General features: G+C 40.6%; 1 protein-coding gene across 1 annotated transcript in view; it reads left to right on the forward strand.

Annotated features, from left to right (window-relative positions):
* Window positions 1-401: 401 nt before the first annotated feature.
* The window catches only part of LOC147707954 (G protein-coupled receptor family C group 6 member A-like), a 258,328-nt gene continuing 238,783 nt past the window's right edge, over window positions 402-19,946 (forward strand). The window contains exon 1 of the mRNA XM_086926750.1: window positions 402-679. Within this exon, the coding sequence (XP_086782876.1) occupies window positions 486-679 (194 nt within the window). The 5' untranslated portion in view covers window positions 402-485. The remainder of the gene's footprint in view (window positions 680-19,946) is intronic.

Below are 19,946 nucleotides of genomic sequence, written 5' to 3' on the forward strand. Positions count from 1 at the left end.
TACTGCCCAAAATGTTAATTGTTTAGCGTGCCATTTTCAATTTTACAACTTTGTAACGGCCACAATAGAATACTATCTTTTAACTTAATTCTGCTCATAGCCCTTTAAAATGTGTTCTAGATACATCCAATAGTTGTAATTACATTCAAATATTTCCTTCAGTGTGAGAAAAAAATATTATTCTGTTCTCTGACCTAATGACTCGTATTTACAAAATGCCTCCTTAATGAGCAGACCTTTTACGACCATGTATCAGGTTATAAATCTGTTCTCGCAAGGAAAGCTTGTTGTTCGATAATTCATTGGGCCGGCACAAACACAAAACGCAGGTGTATTTGAAGTAACAACAAACATTAGCAAGGTGTATCTGGCTTTAACAGCAACTCTTTCCCCTGATCTGTGTACACGGGAATTAGAACCGAGGAGGACATCAGCACTACTGAGCTCGTTTCTCCTGCACCAGCCGCGCGCGCAGTCAGTGAAACATGGCGCGTGAGCTGTGGATGACCTCTCTTCTGATTCTCTGTGGCCGCACGTGCGCTTGCAAAGTTTCCAATGATTTTGTGGGAGCCAGGGCTTCCGGGGACGTCATTATTGGAGGGCTGTTCGCGGTTCATGGAAAAACGATGACTATCCCTTCCGGGTATCCCATGAGGCCTGCAGTTCAGAACTGTGCTGGGTAAGTGGCAAAAGCAACCGTGACTTCCCATAATTGTTATGAATTTTTTTTCATCCTGTTTAAGTTCAATAGCTCAGTAAATATGAAACGTATATTAGATAAATTATAAAGCCACCCTTACTAGGGAGTTACTCAAAAGCTTATTCTAACACTTAGCATGTGAAAAAGAGCCAGCCATTCGCCTGCAACATGTAATACGTCTCTACTTTATAAGAAAGTTCTCTGTTATTATGTGTAAGTAGTGATGCACTTGGTCTTAAATTAAACACTACGTAAGAGTTGAATATGACATGTATTCGTGCAATGCATGGAGACCTGTAGCTAATGATTTAAATTCTGTTCACCTTGTGTCTGTGTGTATAAGCATGCCTGGAATGAAACATGAACGTACAGCATCCACAGACACTTCCTTACTGAAAATGAATGAAAGTAGCTTTTATAAAAAAAACTGTGAAAAAGAAAAAATGATGCACATATTTGGCTTCTGTAATCAATGTATGCAGAACTGCTGTTGCGCATTCGAGAGAGATAGCCATTTATGCTTGTGATACCTAAACATGTATTACTACCAGTGGTCACCTCACTTCATTAATCATAGTTGCCAGCAGTAATGTAAAAAAATGCTTTATCAATGTGTAGTATTTCCACACATATAATTTCTGAATGGCTGAATGAATATACAGTTATAGACCACACAGCTACTCCTGAGAATGTCCCGGCGCTATAATAAAGAATAGCCATAGTGGCAATGCCCCGACACCAAGTTAATAATGTTAGTAATACTTCTACCCTATGCTACGTGATTTATCACTCAACTATCAGCTTTAAACATATGTTGGAAATTCAACAATTTTTCTCCAAACATCAGGTTATGAGTTCTGAAAATACACACATTATTGTCTCAAATACACACTTTTTAATTTTGGTGTACATATATTAATTGAACCAAGCAAAAGCTTCTAATTTAGTAGCCTGGACTGCACAGAGAAGAGCTACTTCTAAGTAGGTGGAGAGCTACCAGTAGCTCATGAGCTACTCATTGTAGAAGCCTGGTCTTGAGTGTCTTTTGTTTTATATGGAGGTTTTCAAAACTCTATTTTGTGCTCTGGTGTATGACTTCTGTAGAATGATCAAGTGTTTCATTTTACAGAATTGTCATTAAGAGTGGGTGAAATCGTGTGCATCTTTCAAAGTGTACATTTTGTGCAATTCTTGCAAGAAGAATGAGGACACATATTGGTTACGCATGATCAGCTTCGTGTAAACTGTCCTTAACTAGTCCTTCATGTACGAAAGACATGGTTGATACCGGCGCATGCTTGTGTGGTTGTCGCTACATTTTCCAAGTTATTCCAAGATATGTCCTGGTCGAACCAAGTTTCCCTCAAGTAAAAATAAACATAAACAAAGATAAATTACATGAAATGCGAGTAATCTAATAATCGAAGTTTATGCAAGATTACTCTCACAATATTCAATTTTAACACATGTTAGAGGTCATTCAAGAGGTAGGTCTGCTATATAACTACTAGTGAACAATCTCATTTGTAGAATGCGTTCTCCCTCTCGTTTACTCAGTTTACACCCAGACTGTTGATTGATTGTATTTATAAATAAGAAGGGAGGCAACAGGAAAGATACAAAGTTTGACAAATATATGCGACAAAGACCCTCTACAGTACTTAAAAAACAGCAGAAAACACCGAGGAGTGCATTCGTACATAGGAAATAGGTCGAGTGCTGAGTTTTTAAAATTAGGTTATAGACCTCTAAGATTGCTTGAAAATGCTCTTTTTGGCCATATGATAAGGTTGTATTCTGATGTGTATGGCACAGGGTCACACTTCCACATTTCTCCAATTGTCTTTTAAATCAGTGGTGGCTTGGACTTTCGTATGAAATACATCCTCATAGGAGTGTGTGGAATGAATATAGAATTTATGCTATGAAAATAAACATACCAAAACGGATCTTGTAAACTGCACATCTTTTAATCAGTTTAAAGCAAGCAAATGTCCAACTCTATTAACCATAAATCAGAGTGTAGATTCAAAACCAGATGTGCGTCAATATAGCAGTGTGGAAAACCAGCTTCACTTATTCCAGCTGGCTGGCGCTTATTCACATGCCTAGTGTTAGAATAAGCTTTTGAGTAACTCCCTAGTAAGGAAGGCTTTATAATTTATCTAATATATGTTTCATATTTACTGAGCATTGAACTTAAAGAGGATGGGAAAAAAAGCGCTTTATCATTTAAAAAAAATAACAAGAAGTGACAGGACAATCTAATTTTTATGAATTATTTACATGGTTTACTATGCCAGAGTTTTCAGTGACAAGCTTCAGGGGAAGGCCCCGAATGTTCAACCTCGTTATCCCTCAAAACCAAGCTGAAGAAAGGGTGTACTTGTCAATTCAATGAGCTTGCAGTAGTCTCTGGCTCATGTGGTTTAAGGGACAAAATACTTTTAATATGGATGTTTAGTTGCCCAAGAATCCCATAAGCCCTAGGAGTACTAGTGGCTGTCCCATAAGAAAAGTAAGTGAATTAGGATTAAAGTACATGTGTCAAATCTATCCCCCTAGCACATACCCTGTCTTTCTATTTCATATCTCCCAATGGGGGAATGTGCATTGCTCATAAATTAATTTGAACCTTTGAAGGTTACCCTGAAGTCCATACTGAAATATTTTCCATTTGAATTTAGTAACTTTATATGATTATGCCTTTGCGTTGATCCCATTGAAGTGTTCCTCTCTGCAGACATATATCTCATCAAGGAAAATCAAATAGCTTTTTTTGCGTTGACTATGTGATGAGGTATTACACAGCCACTGATCTCCCCAATGAAGTAGGAGCGAAATGAAGACTTTCTCTCCTTTACCTCAACCAGTTCTATCCATTAATTCGAGAAGAGATGAGTGTACTCTGAACTGGAGTGTCGGTCGGTTGATTTGAAAAATGTCACATTGTAGGCTACACTGAGGACACAGAAGCTGCCTGCTTTGCTCTATTTTAAAGGAGATCTGTGTAACTCATTTGAAAGAAAAGGCACTTTTTGCACGTTAACCCCCAATTTCTGGACTAATGCTACTGGTGCCTGGACTTTTTGAATGCTGGGGTGCTTCCCTCCAATCTTTCGTAGCCAAATGTGTAAAAAAATGAGTGTCTCTGCTTGAAAAAATACATAGTATATAATAAGGTCAATACAGGGTCTCAATACATTAGCCCCTGGCTCAGTCCTTGGTAGCTGTCTGCAAGCAGGCAGGCTTAACTCAGGAGACAGGTATGTAAAGCATTTAAATACACCAGTATAATAAATAAGTAAGACACAACACACAATCAAATTCCAACACCAATTTATAAAAATAGGAAATATTTTGATCTTTAAATAACACCAAGACACCAAAAATCAAATATAGGGAAACAGAGATATGAATTTTTAAACACTTTCTAGTGCTTAAAAACATATTGCGCCAACTTGGAAAATCTGGTTGGCTAGACTGGGACTAAGTCAAAGTTTGAGCCAACGAGATGGAGCCCTTGTTGGAAACCCTAAGCAGGATTCCCCGTTCAAAATGTTACCTTCGGATTTAGAAACTTTTCTCGACCATTTTCTCTCAACTTCATGCAGTCCCCTCCAGCAGGCTGATTTAGATGGAACGTCATCGGATTGCTTCTCCATGAGGCCCAGGTAAAATCCTGGAAGTCCGGAGCTCCGGAGCTTTCAGCGGGATGACCCTGAAATCCAGGCCAGGTCGCGGTTGAAGATAGCCGGCTTGACTCTTGACATCGAGTCGTTCCCCTTATGAACCTTTTTCTAAAAGTTGCTCCAAACTTCTCCAAACGTCTGGAACTTTTTTCCAAAGTTCCTCTTGAGGGTACAAAATGTTCAAAACACAAATCCAAGGGTCTAGAAGCTCTGAGATGGTCCTTGCACGTTTGGGACTATAATTCCCACAATGCACCTGGACAAATTCTTAAAAGTCCACTGGACACACTCCCGACTGGGGTTGTCTTGAGGGAGATGGCGCAGGGAAGCTCTGTTAAACTATTGCTGTCAGAGAGTTCGCTCCTTAATCCTTTTTGATGCAAGGTAAAGTCCTCTGGGCTGTAGTTCCAAGAGTGCAGCAGGAACAGTCCTTCGGATTGCAATACTTTGGGGTAGAGACCAGGGTTCCAGCAGATAAGACCTTCTTCTTCTTGTAGTTTCAGCAGAAGAGGCAATTTGTTCTGCAGCTCTCATATATTTGTATAATGATATGGGGAAACAAGCAGGGGGCATCCCTGTCCAATGAGGTGCAGGGCACCACCCAAAAGCATAACAGCTTCCTCCAAAGTGTTGCATATTCTCGTCCCACAAAGCACTGCACATTAAAATTCAAGACGGAGAATTCCTTCTCCATGAGAGTAAGACCTGGCTAAACCAACCTACTGGTGTGGCTCAATTCCATTAACACTACCCCTCCAGATCTCCTGCAATTTCCATTCCTCGGCTTGCCACCTGGCTGGTGGTACAAGAAGAGGGTGTAGGCCAGACTGGCATTTCTTATTGTCCTCCTCTCTTTGAATCCCAGTTTGATTTTCCCAACCCCCGTCCTGGCCTGTCCTCTGCAGTTGCAGATCTTCCCCTACCAGATAACCTCTGCTCTTTGACTGCCACTTATCACCTCATCAAAGCAGCTAGGCTAAGCCTGTTAAGGCCGACCAGTCAGGAGAAGCTGTTAGAAGGCTGGATTCCATATCACAGAAAAGAAAGTCCTATAACTTCTCATCTGTATATGCTATGATAAATTTAACAGTGGAATATTGTTGGATTTGTCATTGCCAATCGTTTAAGTCCTTGAATGACATGTAAGCTCCTTCCTGGAATTACTTATACTTTAATAAATTAGTCCAATGTTAGCCTATGGAGCTAATAATATACAATGGTGAAAATAAAATTGGCAGTTTTCCCTCACCATGGCATATACAAATCTTTTTATAATGTCACTGCTTATAGTTACATGGCACCCGATTCCTGGGGCACCTAGGGGTGCCTTATATCTAAAAATAAGTTAGATTACCACTTTGGAAGCACCTTTAATTCTAAAGTCGAATAGGCATATAATTGACTTTTAAAGACAATCTGCAATGCTGGGCTGCCCTTAAAAATGAGTGCAGGCAACACAAGTGCCGAAAATCTACTAGGCCTCTAAACCTCCCTGCCTTCTTATATACTAGGGACTTATAGGTAGTTTGAATCCTCATTGCCCTAATAAATACTAGGAACTTACAGGGGTCTGTCATTGCCAACTGTAATTATGCATTATTACCAAATATCTTTTTAATCAAAACACTGGCCCTGGGCCTGGTTAGCAGAGCCCAGGGCACAGACAGGGTCGGTTACCACTACTACCAGCCAAAAAATGGGGGTAAACAGGGCAAAAGGATGACATTCTCTTGGTGAGCAAAGGTGAATAAAAACACAAAAAGAAAAATTGTGGCGTTTAAACTCCTGCAGTTTTAATTCACCACTCGGAGATTAAGAACATTGTTTATACCTTGGCAAGCAGCCTGTCGGCCTGTCACCCTTTTAAGTCAGTGGACAGCTGACAGGCCTCAGCATCCCTAGTGGTGGACTACCCATTGTAGTTAGAGGTTTCTACCCACCTGAAAATAATCTCTGTAGCTTCAGTGCATCCACCGCAGGATGTACTGAAACCAGAGAAAGCCATCATCAATGAGTTTGCCAGGTCCAACAGCTAGGCCACAGACATCGCACCCTCCCAATAGCTATGCAATAAACTTGGAACCTTCTTCCACCACAGATCAGGCAGATCCACAACAACTTCAACACCCAACACCCTGCCACTACGCCTGCACCAGCGCATGAAACCACACCACACCCCAACAGATCATTTTCAACTGGAGTCCGCTCACCACAGACAACACACTCCAGACCCTGAAGTGCATCCACTCAAGAGCCCCATCAGATCTTTGCCCGTACCACAACTTCCACAGAGCAGCCGCCTCGATCATCCCCAAGCTTCGCCACACCATCAACTGCTCCATTGAAACCACCACCGTCCCAGACAACTAGAAACACGCTGAGGTCAACCCCCTGCTGAAGAAGCTGCCCACCGACCCGACAGACCACAGAACTTCAGACCCATCTCACCCAGCCATGGTCATCGAGAAGGCCATCAACGCGCATCTTTCTGAGTTCATTGAGGAGAACTATGTCCTGGACACCTCCCAATCTGGCTTCCAAAGCAACCACAGCACCGAGACCGCACTCCTCGCCACCACCAATAATATATACGCTCCCTCCTCAACCGGGGCGAAACTGCAGCCCTCATCCTACTGCACCTCTCTGCTACTTTCAAAACCACCTTCCACCACACCCTAATCACGAGACTCCACAACACCGGCATCTGCGACAAGGCACTGGACTGGATCCACTCCTTCTTTACCAGCAAAGCACAGTGAGACAGACTACCCCCGTTCCTCTCTGAACCTACAGAGATCAGCTGCGGAGTGCCCCAAGGTTCCTCCTTGAGCCCCACCCTCTTCAACATCTACATGACCCCCTCGCAGTCATCATCAAAAGCCCCTGACTCAACCTCGTCTCCTATGCCAATGACATCCAGCTGATCCTCTCCCACACTAATGAACCAACAGCCGCCAAAATCAACTTTCACAGCAGAATGGAGGCTGTTGCTACCTGGATGAAAGACAGCTTTCTCAAACTCAACTCGGACAAGACCGAAGTACTCATCCTGGGACCCACCCCCTCAGCCTGGTATGACTCCTTGCTCACAATGAACTGCCAAATCAACGCAGTATCCTCATCCTGCTTCCACACACTCTGCCTGCTTCGAAAGACATTTTGATGGATCCCCACAGTATCTAGAAAGATGGTCCCCCACCCACTTTCATAACCAGCAGACCTGACAAGGGCAATGCACTGTACGCCAGTGTCACCCAGAAACAGCGCAGGAAACTACACAACGTCCAAAACACCTCAACCAGACTTGTCCTCGACATCCCCTGCTGCAGCCACATAACACAAAACCTCCGACAACTCCACTGGCTCCCAACCAACAAGAGAATCACCTTCAAGCTCCTCACACATGCCTAGAAAGCTCATCAGAAACGCAGGACAAGAATATCTGTACCACCGGCTCTCATTCCACACACCTTTCAGACAACTCCGCTCCACCCAACTCACCCTGGCCTCCGTCCCACAAATCCACAAGAACAGAACCTGAGTAAATCCCTTCTCCTACCTCGCTGCCAAGACCTGGAACACCCTGCCCCTCCACCTCAGGCAATCTGCGTAGTTAACCCAGCTCAGGAAGGACCTCAAGACCTGGCTCTTCGACTGAACCTCTGTACCCAGATGGACTAGCAGCCCCCCCCAGTGCCTTGAGACTTTCATGTGGAGTAGACGTGCTATATAAACTCCTGATGGATTGATTGAAGTGGGTGGCATGTTTTTTTGGCCCAACACAAAACTTTTTTAGTTTTCTGAAATATAACCTCCAAAGGAGGAGTTTATCTCCTAAAAACAAAAAATCAAATGCCTTAATGTGGAGGAAGTGTTTTCTATGCCAGAGGCAAAGAATGTTTCCCATGGATGGTACAATTTACCCTCCCACGGCGGTCCTGGCACGAAAAATCACTGATTGTAAACCTGTCTTAATAAGATCACATAGACCTTCACCCTGAACAGGTGGTACAAAGTTGGATGGGCCACCAGGTCCAGGGTTCCAAAAGGTAGAGATAAATGAGACTTCAATGTTAAACTACAGTTCGTCTGAGTGTAAATGAAATGGGGAACCCCAAGTTTGTGAGATCAGAGCACCGCAATGTATGGCAATGCAACCATCCCACAAGGATTGACATGAGATCCTAAGAGCATAGTTACAAATAATACAGCACGTAGAACCAGAAGTTGCAGCTACCTTGTGTCCATCAGAGGTTGCTAGTAAGAAGCCAGATTCTATATTCATCTAGCTGTCTCCACAGATGAAGTTAGAGGAACCAAATCTTCCCCAGAAGAGTGTGTTTTGTCAATACATCCAAGAAGACTTCTGACCTGAACTAACCCCCCCATTACACCTAGTCACATCCATATGTTCTACATTCAATTTTAGCTCTAAGCGTTTACTTTTAGAAGTTTTGTTGAAGCCTATTTTAACTACATACATTAAGTATGCATTTAGGAGATTACAGTTTGTCATGTTTGGTGTTTTCTTTGATTTTAAGACGTGACTTCCAGACATCTTGATTGAGTTTACATTAGGCGTATAGACATTGTAAGAAACCCTCTTCAATCAAATTGTATTCCAATACATTTATGGTTAGAATAATGAAACATTATTTTTTATTTTGACTTAAATTACTTAGGCCATTGTTTTTTATTTATTATTTTTATATGTGCTATTTATGTAAGGATATCGCTTGTGTGCTTCTAATACTCTGGTCTCTTTAACTTTTCAATCATTTGGTATTCACAACCATTTCAAGAAATTTATTTTCTATATTTTCGGTATACTGCTGGGACTCACTGTATTTTAAAGTAATATGCTTAATTCTTAGAATGTAAGAACTGTTAGCCTTTTTTAAGATTCTGTAGGTGGGGAGTAGAAGAGAAGAGGAATGTGTTCCCATTGTGTCCCATTCTTATTTCATATGAGGTAATCCATTTTTCCATCATGTTTCCAATGTGAATTATTTATATAATTTCAAGGTTGAGCGTGGGCCAGTGCGCAAGTGCTACTCTGCAAAGTGCTGTGGTAGTTCTGTACGGAAAGAAGCTTTGCCCACCCCCCCCTTATTTTTTATTGGCATGTGCGTTTGTCCTATGTAAATGCTGTCTACTGATTCATTATGAGGCATGTTAGTCCCTCCATAGTACAGCCATGTCTTAATTTGTATCCTGATCAACCTCTGGTGGAAACTCCACTAGTATTCCAAACGCACTACTAATTTAAAGTATTACCATTACTAACAATTAATCCATTGTTACTTCTCCTAATAATCACTCATGAGAATCTTTTCAAAAAATCATCTTTGTATTTTTTCAAGCTGTACATTTATATTACAGATTCAAAGAACGGTAAATTTATACATGATAGTGAACAAAAACATACACATCAACGTTATAATGTAGTGATTATGAGGACATGAAAACACAATCAATCATGTAGATTAAACCAAGACTCTAAAGACAAGCACATGATAACAAACGCAATTAAAGAAAAAAGCCCAATGCATTTCAGGGGGTTCCCTTCTTCAGGGGCACTGTAAGAAACAAAACATTGAATCAACTCATTATGGCAATCTATTTCAAGAATACGTGCTAATAAAAGAACTCATTCTTAATCAATTTAAACAGGCAGTTCTATTTACACACGAAGATGACATCTCCTGCAACACTGAATGACACTGTATGAGCTTATTAAAGAGGTCAAAAAGTAACAACAGTAATTGAAAGAGCAACTAGAATAGTAGCTACGCCACCAAGAGAACACCATGTGTTTGTGAGATAGACTAACCCCTACCAGCTCTGTCGCAAAATCATCAAAACTCCTAAAGTAGCGATTGCATAATTAATTGCGAAATCACAAAGAAACCACTGAGTGAAAGAACAAGCAAACTGGTCTTAATTTCCAACATGACTCACTTACACTGAAAGATGGATAACCGTGATGACAAAAATGTAAAAGACCTAACGTGGTGAACCTGATGGAAGAAATAAGAACACTCTTAAGCATATTAGAAAATGCCAACTATTCATTGTGTAAGCGTGGAAAGATGTAACTTCGTCAATGCACTTACTCTGGTAACTGACAACCGTGTAATTCATCCGTGCTCTCTTAGATGCAGTCAACTGGGGAACTGCTCGTTTACAGGCGTGGGTGTATGAGTCTTCTAAACTCTCCTAGTTACTTGTCACCTGCGAGGGGGAGTAAACGGAATCCCTATAGATATATTTCTCAACGGAAAGTGCTTGATGTCCTAGGTTACTGTGACTGAAACCTAGCAACCAGCTGTCGCGCTAGCCATGATACTATGCTCAAGTAGCACTTGTTAAATTACTTTTGTGTAAACCTTGATATAAGCACTCAATAGTGCCACTCTAGTGCCTCAGCCACTAATCTATGAACTGTAAATGCGAGGTATCAATAGGAATGCAATGCAGCGTTAACTACCATTGCTTCAAAGCGTGGATGTATGCTCGAATAACAGCTCACCTCACATAAAGGGCCTGTATCATGGAAGACATTGTTACCTGCATACGTCGTCTGTACTTGAACAGCGAGAACGACTGGTGTCGACAAAAAGGCTCCTTCTGCTCGCCGATTCTGGACAACGAAAAAAACTTATCAAAACCACGAAATCCTAATCCACTACTCTAACCGAAACCCGCATCTTCATAGATTACATGCTTACGGCCTGGAGTCCAACGCGCCTGAACTCGTGGCCCCGGAACTGTATCCGTACTTGCTACTCCCTTCCGTTATGAAGGCACAACCTCAACTAATCAGTGCGCAACAAAAGAGGACTGCTGGTGGCCGCCGAAGTCGGGCCGCCATGTTGGAAAAACGCTATTTGTGCGCTGAGATGCACTAGCGATTTGATTATATACCGCTAAATGAATTCCTAATGAATACAGCGCCTGGGCTAAATGTCTGTGAAGCTAACCGCTAAAAGGTAACTACCCAATAAAACATACCAAAGCGCAAACGTAGCTCTGCGAGGTATTCGAGTCCAAGTGACTGACATAAAAAAGTCAGATGCACCAATACGAGTAGACCTGCCTTAGTGTAAAACCGCATTGTGATGATAAGGTGGAGAAAAAAAACGAGCAATTAGCTGTAACCAAGGTGCCTATTCCTCTGCCAGCTTCATAATGAAAAGCTACTTCAAAAGTGGGTGCATGAATGCTCTATTGTAAGAAGAAAAAAATGAAAGTGCTGTCATTGATCATTGATGTTAACTTGAATAGTGTGTACTCAGGGTCTCTACATAAACAGTAATTTGTATACTGAAATGCCATTAATTACCGCAAAAGCAGCAGTGACAGTAGTTCATGGAATAAAACGAAAACACAAACAAGACTAGCTGCCAGGAAAAGCAGATAGTGGAAAGAAACAATTAACAGAATGCAAAATAGAAGAGAAGGAGAAACATAACTTGCTTCTAGAGTGCTCACACCAAACCATGAGAATTATTTGGCCCAAAAATAAGCTCATTTACAAACGTAGCTAACTGCTTCTCTTACAATTCCATCAAAGTCAAGTAATTTGAATTCCATGATTATATTATGAATGACAAAAAATGTTACAGAAAGCATTGCAATTCGATTCTATCATTCAACCCATTGGGTACCAATGTCTGCAGATATTTGATCCACCAAGCTTCTCTTTGTGCCAAACTTATTATGTGGTTATGATCTGGTTTGATTGCTATGATTTCTAGTATAGTAAACTTAAGTTGGGCATTTGTGTGTTGATGCTCTAACCAATGTGTTGCGAAGTAGGACTTGGTGGACTTGGTTCTGAATGTACTTTTGTGTTCTGTTATGCGCACTTTGATCTTTCTGGATGTTTTGCCCACGTATAAGATTCCACATGGACACTTGGTAGTGTAAATTACGTTGGAACTATTGCAGTCCCCATTGTATTTAAGTGAGATTTATTTTCCTGACTGTGGGTGATTAATCACATTTCCAGTCATCACATTATTACAATGGACACAATTGTGGCATTTGCGCATTCCATGATATTGTTGTTGATTTTCAACTGATTGGGAAGTTAGGATCTCCTTGATGTTTTTGCTTTGTGTATAAGCAAAAAGAGGTTCCTCATCATAAAGTCCGTTAAAATCAGGTTCTTGCCTCAATAATTCCCATCTCGATTTAATGATCTGTTTAATAGCTTGAGATCTTGATGAGTATTTAGACACAAAGACGTGTCTGTTTGTTTTCTCTTTAGATTTAGTGAGTAACAGCGTTTCTCGTTGTTTTGATTCAGTCTTGCTCAGAGCTGTTGATAAAATTTCTTCAGGGTACCCTCTTTCATTGAATTTCTCTTGCTGATGTTGTAATGCTGATTGCAAATTAGATATGTTTGATGTAATTCGTTTCACCCTCAGCATCTGTGAGTATGGTAAGTTGTTTATTAAAGAAGGTGGATGAAAGCTTATGTACAATAGCAAATTGTTTCTATCTGTAGGTTTTGTGTACACTTGTGTCTCGAGCTTGTTGTCCCTTTGAGTGATCATTACATCCAAACACATTGGTTAGAGCATCAACACACAAATGCCCAACTTAAGTTTACTATACTAGAAATCATAGCAATCAAACCAGATCATAACCACATAATAAGTTTGGCACAAAGAGAAGCTTGGTGGATCAAATATCTGCAGACATTGGTACCCAATGGGTTGAATGATAGAATCGAATTGCAATGCTTTCTGTAACATTTTTTGTCATCCATAATATAATCATGGAATTCAAATTACTTGACTTTGATGGAATTGTAAGAGGCGCAGTTAGCTACATTTGTAAATGAGCTTATTTTTGGGCCAAATAATTCTCATGGTTTGGTGTGAGCACTCTAGAAGCAAGTTATGTTTCTCCTTCTCTTCTATTTTGCATTCTGTTAATTGTTTCTTTCCACTATCTGCTTTTCCTGGCAGCTAGTCTTGTTTGTGTTTTCGTTTTATTCCATGAACTACTGTCACTGCTGCTTTTGCGGTAATTAATGGCATCTCAGTATACAAATTACTGTTTATGTAGAGACCCTGAGTACACACTATTCAAGTTAACATCAATGATCAATGACAGCACTTTCATTTTTTCTTCTTACAAAAGAGCATTCATGCACCCACTTTTGAAGTAGCTTTTCATTATCAAGCTGGCAGAGGAATAGGCACCTTGGTTACAGCTAATTGCTCGTTTTTTTCTCCACCTTATCATCACAATGCGGTTTTACACTAAGGCAGGTCTACTCGTATTGGTGCATCTGACTTTTTTATGTCAGTCACTTGGACTCGAATACCTCGCAGAGCTACGTTTGCGCTTTGGTATGTTTTATTGGGTAGTTACATTTTAGCGGTTAGCTTCACGGACATTTAGCCCAGGCGCTATATTCATTAGGAATTCATTTAGCGGTATATAATCAAATCGCTAGTGCATCTCAGCGCACAAATAGCGTTTTTCCAACATGGCGGCCCGACTTCGGCGGCCACCAGCAGTCCTCTTTTGTTGCGCACTGATTAGTTGAGGTTGTGCCTTCATAACGGAAGGGAGTAGCGAGTACGGATACAGTTCCGGGGCCACGAGTTCAGGCGCGTTGGACTCCAGGCGGTAAGCATGTAATCTATGAAGATGCGGGTTTCGGTTAGAGTAGTGGATTAGGATTTCGTGGTTTTGATAAGTTTTTTTCGTTGTCCAGAATCGGCGAGCAGAAGGAGCCTTTTTGTCGACACCAGTCGTTCTCGCTGTTCAAGTACAGACGACGTATGCAGGTAACAACCTCTTACATGATACAGGCCGTTATGTGAGGTGAGCTGTTATTCGAGCATACATCCACGCTTTGAAGCAATGGTAGTTAACGCTGCATTGCATTCCTATTGATACCTCGCATTTACAGGTCATAGATTAGTGGCTGAGGCACTAGAGTGGCACTATTGAGTGCTTATATCAAGGTTTACACAAAAGTAATTTAACAAGTGCTACTTGAGCATAGTATCATGGCTAGGGCGACAGCTGGTTGCTAGGTTTCAGTCACAGTAACCTAGGACATCAAGCACTTTCCGTTGAGCAATATATCTATAGGGATTCCGTTTACTCCCCCTCGCAGGTGACAAGTAACCAGGAGAGTTTAGAAGACTCATACACCCACGCCTGTAAACGAGCAGTTCCCTAGTTGACTGCATCTAAGAGAGCACGGATGAATTACACGGTTGTCAGTTACCAGAGTAAGTGCATTGACGAAGTTACATCTTTCCACGCTTACACAATGAATAGTTGGCATTTTCTAATATGCTTAAGAGTGTTCTTATTTCTTCCATCAGGTTCACCACGTTAGGTCTTTTACATTTTTGTCATCACGGTTATCGATCTTTCAGTGTAAGTGAGTCATGTTGGAAATTAAGACCAGTTTGCTTGTTCTTTCACTCAGTGGTTTCTTTGGGATTTCGCAATTAATTATGCAATCGCTACTTTAGGAGTTTTGATGATTTTGCGACAGAGCTGGTAGGGGTTAGTCTATCTCACAAACACATGGTGTTCTCTTGGTGGCGTAGCTACTATTCTAGTTGCTCTTTCAATTACTGTTGTTACTTTTTGACCTCTTTAATAAGCTCATACAGTGTCATTCAGTGTTGCAGGAGATGTCCTCTTCGTGTGTAAATAGAACTGCCTGTTTAAATTGATTAAGAATGAGTTCTTTTATTAGCACGTATTCTTGAAATAGATTGCCATAATGAGTTGATTCAATGTTTTGTTTCTTACAGTGCCCCTGAAGAAGGGAACCCCCCGAAATGCATTGGGCTTTTTTCTTTAATTGCGTTTGTTATCATGTGCTTGTCTTTAGAGTCTTGGTTTAATCTACATGATTGATTGTGTTTTCATGTCCTCATAATCACTACATTATAACGTTGATGTATATGTTTTTGTTCACTATCATGTATAAATTTACCGTTCTTTGAATCTGTAATATAAATGTACAGCTTGAAAAAATACAAAGATGATTTTTTGAAAAGATTATCATGAGTGATTATTAGGAGAAGTAACAATGGATTAATTGTTAGTAATGGTAATACTTTAAATTAGTAGTGCGTTTGGAATACTAGTGGAGTTTCCACCAGAGGTTGATCATATATTAGGGCTGGCTGCCTTCCAACCAAACAGCACACTAACAACGTTCTAACTTTGCATAATTACAGAGTACTTGAGTACACAAAAGGGAGTGCGCAGGCTGACCATTTTTTGTAGTATTCCTATTGCCACTCACACTGACCTGCAGCACCCCGCATTTCTTTGATACAAACATGTCATTTGACAGCATTTCTAATTTGACTGAAAATAGAGCAGATACTAGAACCTACACAGACACACAATTTGAAGGCATTTATTCGCTTATTGAACAAACACCTTTGTTTAACGCACAAGGCAGTTCTATCCCACAACAACTGAAACAACTTGAGTTCACAGCTAAAAGAGCATTGAGTCAACGGCTACACGCTTCGACGTTAATCCAGTATCATAAGGTGCAAAGAATCCCGCGAGGTTTACGGTTGCCCATCAAGCCTTTATTATACAAATTTCAATACAACAAAAGATTTATGGAAAAGTGGCAAGCAGTTTTAAACAAATGCTCACTTGATTTCATTTTGCTTCTAATTGAGGAACTATCGAAAACTATTAAAGAGCTAGAGGAAGAAATCCATATCATCAAAGCTGACTTGTCAACGCGTTGTGAGGCAGATTTTTGGAAGCTCACTTTGGAAGATCTCAACAGTAAACTAGAATCTTACGGAAAAGACATACAAGAAAGAAAACTACGGAAATTCCGCAGAGATACAATTGATTATAAATTGAACGAGGTGTACACCTGGGCAGAGGTGTACGCAAAACGGCGACCCTATCAAAAACCTGCAACTTCGTCTCAAGAATCAATAGTATCTGACACTGATCTGGACCCATCACGACAGCCACTGTCGACTGAACAAGAATCATCGACATCTGGAACTAAAAACGGAGCCAGTACATCCACAGCACCGCCTTTTTGAGACAAGGTTCAAGGAGGAGGTAGACCTCCAGACGTCCTAAAAAAACAAGGAGGAGTCAAAGACAAAGAGACAAAGGAAAGGGAAGCCAAGGAGAAGGAAGCGGAAGCTCGGAGTTTGAGGAGCAAAGGCAAACCCTCGTAATCAACATTTCATCCAAGCAATTGACTAGGTCTCAGGAAATGGTACTGAACAAAGGAACCTCTTTTGTACCAGTCTATCACACCAACAAATTAGAATTGGAAGTGTCTGTCTTCCGGTTTCTAAGGAACTTAAGGTTAAAACATTTTTTCACAAATGTTGTACTGTCCTCTGATACACCAACAATGATTCAGGAAGAAGATGACTCGGAATTAAGATCATTCAAACCGAAAAGTACCTTCATGTCACCAGTGTCACATAAAATTCTTGACACCTTTGAATCATTGGTACGTCATTATTTAACCAAACTAAATTTGCAGCCACGCATGCGGTCGAATTTGAGGAAAGATGAGATGGACATCTTACGCAGACTAAGATCAGATGAACAAATAACTTTTCAAATGGCGGACAAGGGTGGTGCTTTAGTTGTAATGGACACCAGTTTCTACACACGGAAGGTCAATGAACATCTTGATGACGTTACAACATACATCTTACTGGATGAAGACCTGACTTCCAGTTTCATGGAAATTCTTAATCAGATTCTTGACAAAGCAGAAAATATGGCTTGGATTTCATCAACATTACGCAATTTCCTCACAGTACAATACCCAAGAAGACCGAGGTTGTACATGCTTCCTAAAGTGCACAAGAATTTGAACAACCCACCTTTCCGACCAATAGTGTCAGGCTGTGATTCTATTTTTTCTCCAGCGGGCCAATTGATTGATTATTTTCTACAAAAGTTTGTGCAGTCTTGGCGCAGTCATGTAAAGGATACTACTCATTTCCTGAACTTGTTACAGCAAGTACAAGAGGTATACAATCCTAACTGGTTGATGTGCACAATTGATGTAACTGCACTTTACACTTCCATTCCCTTAAAAGAAGGCGTTGAAGCCTGTGAGTGGGCTCTTCTTAAATTACCTGAACTACCTGTCAACAAAATTCTTATTCTTGAATTGTTGATCTTTTGTTTACAACACAGTTACCTGGTTTGGAAAGACAAGTTTTACCTACAAGTGAGCGGAACCTCCATGGGTTTTTCAGGAGCGCCGGCGTACGCCAATACATTTATGGCGCAATTCGAGGATACACATTTTCAGCCAAGAAGTTTGGTCTACCAATCTAGCGTTTTACGTTAGATTTATCGACAACATTTTCCTAGTTTTGAAAAATTCTCGAATTTTGCTGGAACAAATGATTGGTGAACTGAATAACAAACATGAGAGAATCAAATTCACTCATGAGATCAATCAACATACTATTCACTATTTGGATGTAATGATCACTCAAAGGGACAACAAGCTCAAGACACAAGTGTACACAAAACCTACAGATAGAAACAATTTGCTATTGTACACAAGCTTTCATCCACCTTCTTTAATAAACAATTTACCATACTCACAGATGCTGAGGGTGAAACGAATTACATCAAACATATCTAATTTGCAATCAGCATTACAACATCAGCAAGAGAAATTCAATGAAAGAGGGTACCCTGAAGACATTTTATCAACAGCTCTGAGCAAGACTGAATCAAAACAACGAGAAACGTTGTTACTCACTAAATCTAAAGAGAAAACAAACAGACACGTCTTTGTGTCTAAATACTCATCAAGATCTCAAGCTATTAAACAGATCATTAAATCGAGATGGGAATTATTGAGGCAAGAACCTGATTTTAACGGACTTTATGATGAGGAACCTCTTTTTGCTTATACACGAAGCAAAAACATCAAGGAGATCCTAACTTCCCAATCAGTTGAAAATCAACAACAATATCATGGAATGCGCAAATGCCACAATTGTGTCCATTGTAATAATGTGATGACTGGAAATGTGATTAATCACCCACAGTCAGGAAAAGAAATCTCACTTAAATACAATGGGGACTGCAATAGTTCCAACGTAATTTACACTATCAAGTGTCCATGTGGAATCTTATACGTGGGCAAAACATCCAGAAAGATCAAAGTGTGCATAACAGAACACAAAAGTACATTCAGAACCAAGTCCACCAAGTCCTACTTCGCAACACATTGGTTAGAGCATCAACACACAAATGCCCAACTTAAGTTTACTATACTAGAAATCATAGCAATCAAACCAGATCATAACCACATAATAAGTTTGGCACAAAGAGAAGCTTGGTGGATCAAATATCTGCAGACATTGGTACCCAATGGGTTGAATGATAGAATCGAATTGCAATGCTTTCTGTAACATTTTTTGTCATCCATAATATAATCATGGAATTCAAATTACTTGACTTTGATGGAATTGTAAGAGGCGCAGTTAGCTACGTTTGTAAATGAGCTTATTTTTGGGCCAAATAATTCTCATGGTTTGGTGTGAGCACTCTAGAAGCAAGTTATGTTTCTCCTTCTCTTCTATTTTGCATTCTGTTAATTGTTTCTTTCCACTTTCTGCTTTTCCTGGCAGCTAGTCTTGTTTGTGTTTTCGTTTTATTCCATGAACTACTGTCATTGCTGCTTTTGCGGTAATTAATGGCATCTCAGTATACAAATTACTGTTTATGTAGAGACCCTGAGTACACACTATTCAAGTTAACATCAATGATCAATGACAGCACTTTCATTTTTTCTTCTTACAATAGAGCATTCATGCACCCACTTTTGAAGTAGCTTTTCATTATCAAGCTGGCAGAGGAATAGGCACCTTGGTTACAGCTAATTGCTCGTTTTTTTTCTCCACCTTATCATCACAATGCGGTTTTACACTAAGGCAGGTCTACTCGTATTGGTGCATCTGACTTTTTTATGTCAGTCACTTGGACTCGAATACCTCGCAGAGCTACGTTTGCGCTTTGGTATGTTTTATTGGGTAGTTACATTTTAGCGGTTAGCTTCACGGACATTTAGCCCAGGCGCTGTATTCATTAGGAATTCATTTAGCGGTATATAATCAAATCGCTAGTGCATCTCAGCGCACAAATAGCGTTTTTCCAACATGGCGGCCCGACTTCGGCGGCCACCAGCAGTCCTCTTTTGTTGCGCACTGATTAGTTGAGGTTGTGCCTTCCTAACGGAAGGGAGTAGCGAGTACGGATACAGTTCCGGGGCCACGAGTTCAGGCGCGTTGGACTCCAGGCGGTAAGCATGTAATCTATGAAGATGCGGGTTTCGGTTAGAGTAGTGGAGTAGTATTTCGTGGTTTTGATAAGTTTTTTTCGTTGTCCAGAATCGTCGAGCAGAAGGAGCCTTTTTGTCGACACCAGTCGTTCTCGCTGTTCAAGTACAGACGACGTATGCAGGTAACAACCTCTTACATGATACAGGCCGTTATGTGAGGTGAGCTGTTATTCGAGCATAC

Source organism: Lissotriton vulgaris, chromosome 6 (assembly GCF_964263255.1).
Source record: "Lissotriton vulgaris chromosome 6, aLisVul1.2, whole genome shotgun sequence".
Taxonomy (NCBI): domain Eukaryota; kingdom Metazoa; phylum Chordata; class Amphibia; order Caudata; family Salamandridae; genus Lissotriton; species Lissotriton vulgaris.